Genomic DNA, 12,529 nt, shown 5'->3' on the forward strand with positions numbered 1-12,529 from the left:
CCTCAGATACCTCTGACCTCCCAGGATTGCAAAAAAGACAAAAGAGATGAGGCTTATATCAAAAGCATTAGTCATCCAGTCCACATTGAGGCAGTAACGTGCTATGAATTGGAACTGCGTTTCTGTTGCATGTTTTCATTTGGTATTACATTAGACACCCATTCTCCGTATTAAAAGGTCTATGTCTTAACTATATTCCATAAGGCTGTTATGAGACTAGACTAAGAAAATCAATATGAAGGTCATTTAAAAGTCAAAAGCCCATGCACCCTGATGGTGAGACTGCTGCTAATTATTTGCCAGCTGAAGAGGTCAAAACATAGAGCTTAAGATGTTTAAGTTTGGTTTTCTGCGGAAGAGTGAATAGACCCAGTGAGCCTGCTTGCAGGAGGTACAAAGGAGCATGTTTGAGCTGAGGCCAGAGGCCGAAAGATCATTTGGATTCAAGCTCAGTGGGTTCTCTCTCCTGACCTGCTTCATAACCCTACTTCTGCTGCTGAAACGTTGGTTGGTGGTCATTTACCAGATAGCATTCAGGGCAGGAAACTGTTTGTTAGAAAATAGGCTGGCAGTTATCATAACAAAGCATATCTTTTGCCTGTACAGGTTGGTCATCAACAAACCAAACCCTTTCCAGTACCCCAGACATGTTGATTAGCCCCTTACTGCTCTAAGTATTAACTTTATAGCCTCTTCATGGCTTAGTCATCCTAAATTCAGACTGACATGTGTGTGTCTGGGGATGTGAGTATGTTAAGTGACAGTATTTCCTTACTACACAATAAATGTATATAACAGGGTAATGTTTTCTCCTCCCCACCTGTTAAATGAGAACACATGTAAAGTGCCTAGCGCAGTAGACGCTAATGAAGGGAGGGTATTATTATTTGGCCAACCTGGAAATCTGAGCCTGTATCACAGTTTCTAAGGAACCTCAAAGGTCTCTGAACAGGATAACTGCTTTGTGCTTTTTGTTTAAAAAACACAACAAAAATAAACCCTCCTAAAAGTCGATTTGTTTCTGCTTTCTAAGCGGTTTAAGTGACTCATGATATAGAGCTTCCTGTTCCTTTGTGCCCTGGAACATTCCTGACATGCCTTGAGCTTCTCCTTTCCCAAAAGGATGCATCTTGAAAGAGTAAGGGCGTTAAGGCACAGGTTTTCCTGCCCCTACCCACCCATCCTTGTTATCATGTCTCTGGCCTACCATGGTCATGATCACAAAATGGCAGCCAGTCCTGCTATGACCATGTCTTTAGGATGTAGGAAAATTAGGGGAGATAGAAGCTGAGCTCTCTGTACAAACTTAAAACGTTTTCCCCTTTCTCCTCACCAGCTGCAAGGTAGTGATAATATACTAAATTCATTTTAAAGTATTAAGAAATACCATCATTCTTCTCTCTTTGACTGGTCAGTGATCTAATTTGCTGATTGGTATGAATACAGGAAATTTTCAATTACTTAAACCAATTGAGATGGAGGGCTAGTATGAATGACTACAAAGTTTGAATTAAAAATTAAAAGAGGGCTTCCCTGGTGGCGCAGTGGTTGAGAGTCAGCCTGCCGATGCAGGGGACACGGGTTCGTGCCCCGGTCCGGGAAGATCCCACATGCCGCAGAGCGGCTGGGCCCGTGAGCCATGGCCACTGAGCCTGCGTGTCCGGAGCCTGTGCTCCGCAACGGGAGAGGCCGCAGGGGTGAGAGGCCCGCGCACCGCAAAAAAAAAAAAATTAAAAGAGAGATAGCTTCTCTTAAAGTCCTCAACTAAAGAAAGTATCAGGAGCCACTAACAAGGATTTACTGAGAAATATTTCTCAATTAAATGGAATAAATCTGTAATACAAGATTTGTATTTATTTCCTTGTTCCTAAAATGTAAGTTTTAATACTTAAAATATTCTTCATCCTGTTAAATATACCTCGCTTGCTCGGTTCTTTCTTATTGTTTTATTCTTAATATTGCAAAGCTACATTTCAACTTAGACTAATGAGATTACAGTGACTAGGATTTTAGTGTTTCTCTCCATAAAACAGTAGATTTGCAAATCACAAGAGTCGGAGAAAACCATAAAGTTGGAGAATCTTTCTACTTATATAGTAACTTTTACAATTTCAGTTTTCCAAAGAGGGTGCCATGCTATGGTTACAGCAACTTACAGCAGATAGTTACCTTGATCTGTAAATATGACCCCAAACATTTATACATTTTCATCTGTTCAAAATGTGAAATATAGTTTGCCTAATTATATCATTCTGCCAGATTGTCCTGTGCCAAAAGAACTTTAACTTGTTCTCATTTGCTACCGGAAAAGATGAGAAAATGTTTAAAATCATGGGGAAAAATGCTAAATACCACTTCCATTTCAAGTGTGGACATGGTTAAGTTAAAAATACATGCATATTGAGTTGCTTAAGCTGATGCAGAAAAACATTTACCTTTGTTTTTTTTTGTGTTTTTTTTTGCCTCAAAAAGTGACATTTATTCAAAGAAAAAAAAAAAAATGACAAGATGTCCATCCCTTGACTCCCTTCCCTCCCCCCTCCTGCTGCTCCTCAGCGCCCACCAAGGACTGAGCCCTGGCTGGGGCTAGGTAGCAGAACAACCCATCTCAGATGAGGTCAGCAACATTGAGGGGCATCTCCTCAATGGAGGTGTTGTAGAAGGTCTCAATGTCTCGAAGAGTCCTCTTGTTTTCTTCTGTCACCATGTTAACAGCCACACCCTTACGGCCAAAACGGCCACCTCGACCGATTCTGTGGATGTAGTTTTCCCTGTTGGTGGGGAGGTCATAGTTGATGACTAAGGAAACCTGCTGCACATCGATGCCTCTGGCCTATGTCCAGAAAAAAGGCAGCTTCAGTGTGTGAATGAGAGGACACCCTAAGTCTATCCAGAAAGAGACTTAAGCATACATGTAGGCAGCCAAAGGAAGGCAAGGAAACAAACATCCCCTCTCCCCAGAAACCAGAGGCGTGCCAGATTTTATTCCAAGTTGCTACTTTCCTGAAGAGGGGCACTAGCAGGCCCTTTGGAAGAGGGAATCACCTTGGATTACCTTTGTTTTTTAACAAAAAAAAAAATTTAATTGAAAATTATTTTTCAGTCTTAAAAATTAGGATACATTTTCAATAATTTCAGCCTTTTATGCAGGTCATACCAAATTTTTTAGAAAAGTACCTATTACTTTTCCTATCCATGGTACTTCATGATACTGTGTGTAATTCATTTTCAGTGGATGTGAAATAAAAGTAGCTCATTTTTCCTATGGTTAGGATAAGTGCTGAGATTTGGATTAGGATGCAATAATGAGCAAAGGAGGGAAGGGCGCTAACATGAATGAAGTGCCATGTGTGCCACCCTTTCTGCAGGGTGACTGCCACATGGTATAGCTTCTCATTTTCCCAGCACTCCTAGTATGTTGGCCTGTTGTCACCACTTGATAGATGAATAAACTGGAACATAGAGTGCTTAAATTCCTTGCTCTGGGTCACAACTAACCTAAGATCAAGATGTTATTGAAATCAAGGTGTGCCTGATTACACAGTTCATGTTCTTTGCTTCTTTCTTTCTTTGTGCTGCTGAAATACACCTTCCCCTTGTCTATTACACAGAAGGGGGGGGCAGATGTCTTTCAATAGGTATGCCCTGTGCCAATCCCAGACCAGTTGACTCAGAATCCCCTGGTATTTTGAAAACAATTCCAGGAATGCCCTGAAGTGAAGTATCCTTCCACTTCAGAGCAACGTCTGCATTGACAACTAAACTGCTTTTATTTTGTAAAGAAAGAATTATTAAACAGTGATTGAAGTAGAAGGGAAGAAATCCGAATGAATAGTTCTCTTTAAATTTATTATTTAATTATATAACAAGAAAGCTTTCTCGTTTTGGTTCAAATCTTGGAGCCTTCAGATTGGGAATTTTCAGATGTTTTCTTGAAACATGCGTAAAAGACACCTATCTTATGGTTTAGTTTCAAAATGACCTAGCAATTAATTCTTCTCATTTAAGTTCTTTTGGGGTTATTGTATCTCAGATATCTTAGATGAGATTAGGGAAGAAGAATACTTAGAACACTGGAGATAGTTGAGTAATCTTTTGAATAAAACACATAAATTGATTTGACCTGAGAACATAGTGAAAACAAACACCTAATTTCATTTTTCTGGTTGAACATGCTTTTTTTTTTTTTGGCTGCATTGGGTCTTTGTTGCTGCTGCGCACGGGCTTTCTCTAGTTGTGGCGAGCGGGGGCTGCTCTTTGTTGCGATGTGCAGGCTTCTCATTGCGGTGGCTTCTCTTGTTGTGGAGCATGGGCTCTAGGGCGTGCAGGCTCAGTAGTTGTGGCGCATGGGCTTAGTTGCTCTGCAGCATGTGGGATCTTCCCGGACCAGGGATCAAACTCATGTCCCCTGCGTTGGAAGGCAGATTCTTAATCACTGCGCCACCAGTGAAGTCCCCAGGCTTTCTTGTTTAAATCAAAATCTTGTTTTCTTTTCATGTTGTTTTTTTTTTTTTAATAAGCTCATAAATGCTCTGAATTCTCACTAGTCATTGCTGATCTTTTGTAAAACTGCTGGTATAAGCATTATAAATCACTTGGCTCATGAGTTTCAGACATTTTTGCTCTATAGTACACTCTTCAGTTTTATGGGTATTTATTTTTCCACATAATATAGCAGTATATGCTGCAATTCAGTAATACGCTCAGCAGTATTAGTGGAATTCAAAATAGAAATCGCTTTCCTTTTGACAACTAGTATAATGAATTGGTTGACTATTGCCAAATTTGTGAAGGCAGAAAGATCTTTTTGTAATTTCAAAAATGAACTTGACATTTATGAGTTTTTTGGTACTGTTTCAAATACTGCTCACCAGCTATCTAAAATATATAGTGTAGGATTTATCTTTACTCTGAGGTGCATTTATTCTGCATAGGCTAATTTCGAGATTTCTTTGGGTTTTTCAGGAATCTTAAGGTGTGATATTGATACCACCATTTACTTTCAAGGTTACAAACATTAATCTAGCAAGGCATAGGTATTTGGTGCAACATGTGTGTATTAAACACCAACTGTTTTTACTCTATGCATGCTTGTTTTGCAAAGAATTTTAAATATAATACTGTAATCGCAAAATGGACTGTTTTCAAGATTTTCCTTCACCCTATCCTTGAAAGGGGGGAAAGACATCCTTACTGTGCTGCAAAATGTCTCGTGGTCTCTTAAACAGCATTAACATCTTGTATGTGCTTCTTTACTAAGTTCTTTGTTCTGGAATAAACGGAAAATAGGGCTTTCTTTGAAATGACTGGATAGTCTGTCACTCTCCTCAAGCCTTCTTTCCTTCTACTTTATAGTTCCTACAACAGCAGCCAGCACCCCTGACGCCGTTGACAAGTATCTCGAGACACCTGGAGATGAGAATGAACATGCCCATTTCCAGAAAGCCAAAGAGAGGCTGGAGGCCAAGCACCGCGAGAGGATGTCCCAGGTACATGTGAATTTCCATCCTTCAGTCGTACAATACTGGGGAAATCTGGATTTGCGTCTGCCTCAGAGTCTCCCCAGGGGCCCTATGGTTGATGAATGCCTAGGGGTGGGTAAGGCTCTAATTTTATCCAGATCTTAAAGACATAACATTTTAATTGTAAATGTTTTCAACAAGGGCACCGATTTGGGGCTTTTTGCATTCTCCCTGAACTTGCCACCTAGGAAAGACCCAGGTATAGTAAGTATAGTAAGATTTTATAAGCACAAATTAAGTTGTGTGTACACCTTTCTTGATGGTTTTGTCACTCTGTTTAGCGTAGTCCTGTAATGGTGTTGTAAATTAAAATCACTTAAAATGTTCGTTAGCAAAGATGAATAGTTTTGTATGGAATACCAAATTATGAAAACTTTGAACCTAACATTTCTTACCGAGTTAATTCATAGGACTCCCCCAGGAGCTTAAAACCAAAGTGAACCATAATGATCATTTCATCTAGTCCCATAAATGACAGATAATGCAGTAAACTTTCAAGCGTTTAGCTTCCCACTCTAGAACAAAGCAATATAAGTAACACAGAGAGGCATTCGGAACCCAAGCCTTTCTTGCTCCTAGTACAGTGCTCTTTTCACTACATTGTGCTACAAATCCTGTTTTTTTTAATCATGTTCTTTATGAAACAAAAAATTGTTTCCAAAACAACTAATTTACATGTAATAATACCAACTACAATTTAAGTTATGCCTGCTACCAGGTGCTAGATGTTGTATTAGAGGTAGATAATACTGAGGATTTTAGTCCTTTGTCAGATTCTTTTTTTTTTTTTTTAACGTGGACCATTTCTAAAGTCTTTATTGAATTTGTTACAATATTGCTTCTGTTTTATGTTTGGTTTTTTGGCCCTGAGGCATGTGGGACCTTTGCTCCCCAACCAGGGATCAAACCCTCACCCACTGCATTGGAAGGCGAAGTCTATAACCACTAGACTGCCAGGGAGGTTCCCTTTCTCAGATTCTTTATTCATTCGTTCAGTCATTCAACAAATACGTATCCACCACTTACTTGCCAATCACCGTTCCAACTCATAGTCTATACCCTGAAGAGTGAACATGAAGAAATAATAGGAAAAGTCAGATTCAAGGAAACATAACTGGGTGAATGAAGAAAGAAAAATAGGGTTTTTCTTTAGGAAAGATACAATATGTAATCACTGTTGAGAAGGAGTAGGATGGCTATCAGCTGCCATACTTATTGCCACTGAAAAGACATCTTTTAAACTTAAATCCTGTGTCACTACTTGTTTCTGAAGCTCTCAGAACCTTGTTATTGCCCACAAAATCCATTTGTGGGAAAATGAAGGCCCCAAAAAGAAAAATAGCAAAATAAACACTGAACGCTCAGCTTGGCATTTCCAGTGCCTGCCCCCTCACCCAACCTCCTGCACCCCAAATCCAGTCATCTTACTTCCTCTCCCACCTCAACTGCTACCGTCGTCATATGGGCAGCCTTAAACCACTCTGCTCAACGTATGCTAAACCCATCACGGCCTCTCTCTGCTCTCAGCATTGATCTCTGGAAAGGTGTCCCACTCTTCTTCACGCTGGCACATCTCAGCCGTTCCTTACACTCACGTAGTCCTCAGAGTGAGATAAGCAGTCACTGCTCTTTTGCATTTAACTAAATATTTGCTCACCAGTTTTATTCCTCCAGCTGGATTGTAAACGTTTAGTCCCTATACATTTATATAAGTACCTTCCTAACCTTGCATTTCTATCTTGAACCCACTTAGTCATTATTTTTTTAAAAAATACAGATTCTGAATTTTTTCCATTATTTATTGGTCATTTTGAGCCTGTTAATAGCACTGATTTTAACTACTCTTTCAGATATTATAGATCTGTCCTAGAATAGTACCTTTATTTTAGCACACCTATTTAAGCCATGACTTAGTTCATATATGTTTTAATGGACTTTCTTCACCTTTTAGTTACTACCTATATCTGAGATAATTTAAAGAATGTTATCCTGGAGCAGAGAATGTTGTCTCTTAGATTCCAGGGATCATAGACGTATGAGATGCTTGAGATCAACATTTATCATCATAACCGATGGTACTGAATTCTGGAGACTGTTTGAACTTGCCTGCCTCTTAAATCTCTCTGTATTACTTGTCATTTTCTCTGCATGAAACAGCAAAGTCTTTGAATATCCATAAATCCGGATGATACTGATACTTTCATGCATGCAGTGGAAAATTGCTTTATAAGACTATATGGGGCCACTGTGAAGTCTAGATCCTGAGAATTTTTAATTTAAAAATTTCATCTTTTAAAATGATTTTTATTACAGTTTTTTTTATTATTTGTTTTCTTACGATACAGAGAATTTGGGGCTTTTGTTGTTGCTGGGGCTCATGATAACTCTGAACTTACAGATTTGTGTTGTTCTATGTTATGAATAGTATCTAGCAAATATAAGAAGGTGCACGATCATTTATTCCATATGATTTTAACAGTTTTACTATATCCTTAAAGTAAGGTTCTTCAAAATGGAAGTTGACCTTTCTCTACATTTATTATTTTTACAACAGAAGCATCAACATCTTAGGAACGGCCTTTTCTCCTGTCACCAAATATAAATAAACTTAGCTCATCTGTTGGATTTGCCATTTTATAATGGCTAATTGGGCCACAGGGGACAAAAGCATGGTCTTTAGAGCCATAGAGATCTTGGTTTATATCCTTCCTTCTCCATTTTTTTCCTGCATAACTTTGAGCAGGTAACTTAACCTGATCCATAAAAATGGGGATGGCCGGGCTTCCCTGGTGGCGCAGTGGTTGAGAGTCCGCCTGCCGATGCGGGGAACACGGGTTCGTGCCCCGGTTCCGGGAGGATCCCACGTGCCGTGGAGCGGCTGGGCCCGTGAGCCATGGCCGCTGAGCCTGCGCGTCCGGAGCCTGTGCTCCGCAACGGGAGAGGCCACAACAGTGAGAGGCCTGCACACCGCAAAAAAAAAAAAAAATGGGGATGGCCAAGGCTAATCTCATGTGAGAAATCAATTAAACGAGAGCGATTTTGGAAAGCTCTTAATACTGGATCTGGTATTTAGCAGGTCAGGAGTGATGCACTCTATTATCAGTGGACCTCAGTAGAAGCCATTGTTCAAAGGGAGATGTTGAGCCCACAGTGTGTGTTTACCTTTCAGTAAGTAGGCCTAGCGTGATGGTGAAGGTGAATTGTTTTATTTGGAAGGATGGAGGATATTATTAAATTGCTCTGAAAATCAAAATTTTATTTCATTTCTATAGGAATGCTTATTTTCAATGCATTAGCTAAATAAATCTCCTTAATTATTCCATGGATTCCCCTGCTCAAAGATGAAAGATCTGAATATACAAAGGAAGATGGTAAAGATTTAAATGTAATGCAGGAAATCAGTTTTTCACATTCCACTAAGACATCTGACTTCTGTCTCAGACTAATTTTGAGATTCCTTACCTGAAGAATTTGTGGTAGAATACCGCCACTATGAACATTTTGGAAGCAGGAAATTCAAATATTTTTATTTCAAGGCTTATCTCATCTGTAAAGCAAAAGTAGTCTTCGGTAGCCCCCATCTCACAGGTGCTCTTCATTAACTCTTGGACCCACCAAAGCATCTGGGGCAATATGTTTCTTTTCCTTCTATATCCTGTTCTTGTTCATAGCAGCTGCACATTTTCCCCAATTTTGCTGTGAATGTGTTAGATTATTTCTTATATGCTCTTCACTTGTAACAGAGAATTCATTCCATTCTTTTTTCTCCATAATTTCATGCACACAACACGGGGAAGCTTGTCTTGTACTTTATACAATGGATTGATGCTAACTGACAATGAAGTATCTAATTAAAAACTGACACGATGATGTGATGTGATATTCTCACAGAACTTCTCTATCCGTAGTTACTTACGCCAAGCTTCAAGGATGTCTGAAAAAAGTCAGTTCCTTAGGAATAAATACCTGTAAATAACAGGCTCTTATAATACAGAAATCAGGGTTTCTTGCGCTTTGTATGTCCACAAAGTATGCAAGTAAACAGCTGTCAACAGACCATCATTTTGTTTACTGGATCTTTCTGTTCTTTATATTACCTTGCTCAGGTATGAGCTACACTTAAAAAAAAAAAAACTACTTGATAGTGAGTAGTACACTTGAAAAGGAAAAGGAAGCTGTAAATGGTAAGAATCAAATATCGTTTCCTTTCAGCGGCACCCACAGCTGCAGACTTTTCCTTTTTGCATTCAGATCAGTGAGTGAACTTCTCTCAGAGAAATCCTGAGTGAACATCATGGATGAGAAGAGGAAGTCTTATTTTCCTATAAAACAGATTAGCCTGGTTACCAAATTAGTGTTACTTACCAAGAATACTTTTTGCTACATTCAGAACATTATAATGTGTACTGTCTTGGAATTTTTGGAGGAATTTAGAGTATTCTTTGCTGTTGGTGAGGCAAGTTGGCAAGCAACATGTTCTCATTGCCCCTCAGTTCTTCAGTGGGGTGGATCTTAGGATTTCTGACCGCTGAAATCTTCATTTCCTTCCTCTATTATATACTTCTTGGTACTGTGCTCATGGCACGTGTACACATGCATAAAGTGTTACATATGTTTTTGCCCCCCTTCGTACTGTTTGAATTTTTATAACTTGCTTTCACAAAAGACTAAAACCAGCGTGTTCAATTTAATGTTGGAAGACCTTGTACAGGTAATATATGCCTTTTATGAATCGTTGACATTTGTGCACATCAAATAAAATGACTTTCAGCTATTTCTGAAAGTAATAGAAAAGAAAAAACACCAACTGTGTTTCAAAGAGCCATATAAAGGTGAACATTTATGTTTACTGTACTGCTGTGATAGAGTATATACATCTTAGTGAGAGGTCAAATATTATTGAGCTAGGAATGGAACGTGATCATATTTTTCATGTTTAAAATGTCAAATGTAGAAAAAAAAACACCACAGTGATCTAGCTCATTAAATCTATATTTGAAGAAAGAACTGATGGTTTTCAATGATTTCCTCCTTTTGTAGGTCATGAGAGAGTGGGAAGAGGCAGAGCGTCAAGCAAAGAACTTGCCTAAAGCTGATAAGAAAGCAGTGATCCAGGTAAACCCTGAGTCCATCCTCCACCAAGCATCACACCCTTGTTGATGTAGTGCCTGCACCTTTTCAAGCATCTGCTGGAACCTCATGCCTGATCGTTCATATTTCCCTCAACTTGGACTACTGCTCATCATTGTCTAATAATTCAGTTGCTTAAACCCTGCCTTACTTTTGCTCCCAATTAGCTCATTATAATTCATTTCTTTAAAACTCACATTGTTACTTAACGTCTAATTTTTATCAGTAATATACCTTTCTGGTTGCCATAATCTTCTGCTACTTCTTCCCCGTGGCAAATTTACATGATAATTTGAATTTTTGACTGGAACCCCTCTGAGAATTACCTTCAGTAAACCATGAGGTTATCATGATCATTTTCTTAAAGTTCTTTGAGTAAGAGAGGACTTTCATAAATATGCATGTAATTTAGAGTTTCAAGAGTATATACATTTATTCTACCTTACGATTAGTCAAATCAGTTTTCAGTGACCATACAAAATAATGATTTACATTGAGAAATTAGGTCTGGGGATGAAAAGCAGGGAAATGGAGGGGAACCCATAAAACATGCTGAATTAGTCAAAATGTTGGAATGACTGAAGTCTTTGAACACAACAAAGTATGATATCCCTTTTAAAAGACTTGAATTTGCTGCTCCGTCCTATTTGTCTGGTTCCCGATTGTCATGTGCCTCTGTTTGTGACGGCAGCATTTCCAGGAAAAGGTGGAGTCTCTGGAGCAGGAAGCAGCCAACGAGAGACAGCAGTTGGTGGAGACGCACATGGCCAGAGTGGAAGCCATGCTCAATGACCGCCGCCGCCTGGCCCTGGAGAATTACATCACCGCTCTGCAGGCTGTGCCACCTCGGGTAGGCTTCCCTTCACAGCTGAGGGCACAGCAGCCAGTAGGCATGGGGACACTGGGGACTGAAGGCCATAAGAAAGAAATCGGAAGAAGTTTCTAAGAGCACCATTATTCACAGGTTCAACCTCAGTCTGTTTTATCTTGAAGGTTAAAGGGTCACAGAGCAGCTGCCTCCATAGTACCATCTCTGCACAGTAGACACAGCTTTCCACCGAGGAGTCAGACAGGCTTCCCGGGGACTCACAGTGCAAGACCTGATTTGAGTTGATATCCCTGGATGGTGACAGTTCATGATATAGTTGAAGTCAGGGAACCACAAGAGCTGGAAGGAATTTAGATGTAACCTAGCCCAGCCCCCTTATCATGTGATGTAACTGAGATCAAGAAAAGCTGAGATTTGGCTGTGTTATAAGGATTTTTAGTGGAAAAATAGGACCTAGAACTGAAATTTCCTGCTGAGAACAGCAGCCATATTCTCTGGGGATAGGAGCCCTATTTGGTCATGACGTCCACAGCAAAGGGGTTTATTTGTGGTATTCAGGGATAAATGCCCAGAAAGGCTTACCAGGCACTGTAAGCATAGGCTTCATGGGAGAGCTTACTTTGGATGTAAGGAACATTCTGAGCATGAGTGTGTGTACATCATGTCCGCTTGTTCTCTCCATTACTGAGTGAGGAATATTGAAATCTCCAACTATAATTGTGGATTGGACTCTTTCTCATGTGATACCCTCTGGTTTTGCTTTGTGTATTTTGAGGATCTGTTCTTAGGTGCATAAACATTCAGTGTTGTTATGTCCTCTCTACCCCCCTTATCATTATGAAATGTCCTTCTTTATCCCTAGTAATATGTTTTGCTCTAAAATTACTGTGTCTGATATTAATTAAGATACTCTAGCTTTCTTTTAATGTATCATAGTGTATCATTTTTCCATCCTTGTGTGGCCTCTCCCGTTGTGGAGCACAGGCTCTGGATGCGCAGGCTCAGCGGCCATGGGTCACAGGCCCAGCCGCTCTGTGGCATGTGGGAT

The 12,529-nt window shown here is 39.7% G+C and overlaps 1 protein-coding gene and 1 non-coding gene across 7 annotated transcripts in view; one reads left to right on the forward strand and one right to left on the reverse strand.

Annotated features, from left to right (window-relative positions):
• APP (amyloid beta precursor protein) overlaps nt 1-12,529 on the forward strand; it is a 275,370-nt gene that overhangs the window by 178,423 nt on the left and 84,418 nt on the right. For all 6 annotated transcript variants that reach the window (XM_027101867.1, XM_027101878.1, XM_027101888.1 and 3 more), the window contains 3 exons: nt 5,356-5,489; nt 10,563-10,637; nt 11,344-11,502. In XM_027101867.1, coding sequence (XP_026957668.1) covers nt 5,356-5,489; nt 10,563-10,637; nt 11,344-11,502 — 368 coding nt within the window. The remainder of the gene's footprint in view (nt 1-5,355; nt 5,490-10,562; nt 10,638-11,343; nt 11,503-12,529) is intronic.
• LOC113624294 (small nucleolar RNA SNORA67) lies at nt 2,911-3,052 on the reverse strand. The gene has a single exon (XR_003434291.1). It is a non-coding gene; the product is annotated as a small nucleolar RNA SNORA67 (small nucleolar RNA).

This window comes from Aethalodelphis obliquidens, unplaced genomic scaffold (assembly GCF_003676395.1).
Source record: "Aethalodelphis obliquidens isolate GAN/ISIS:26980383/991018 unplaced genomic scaffold, ASM367639v1 scaffold1, whole genome shotgun sequence".
Lineage (NCBI taxonomy): Eukaryota > Metazoa > Chordata > Mammalia > Artiodactyla > Delphinidae > Aethalodelphis > Aethalodelphis obliquidens.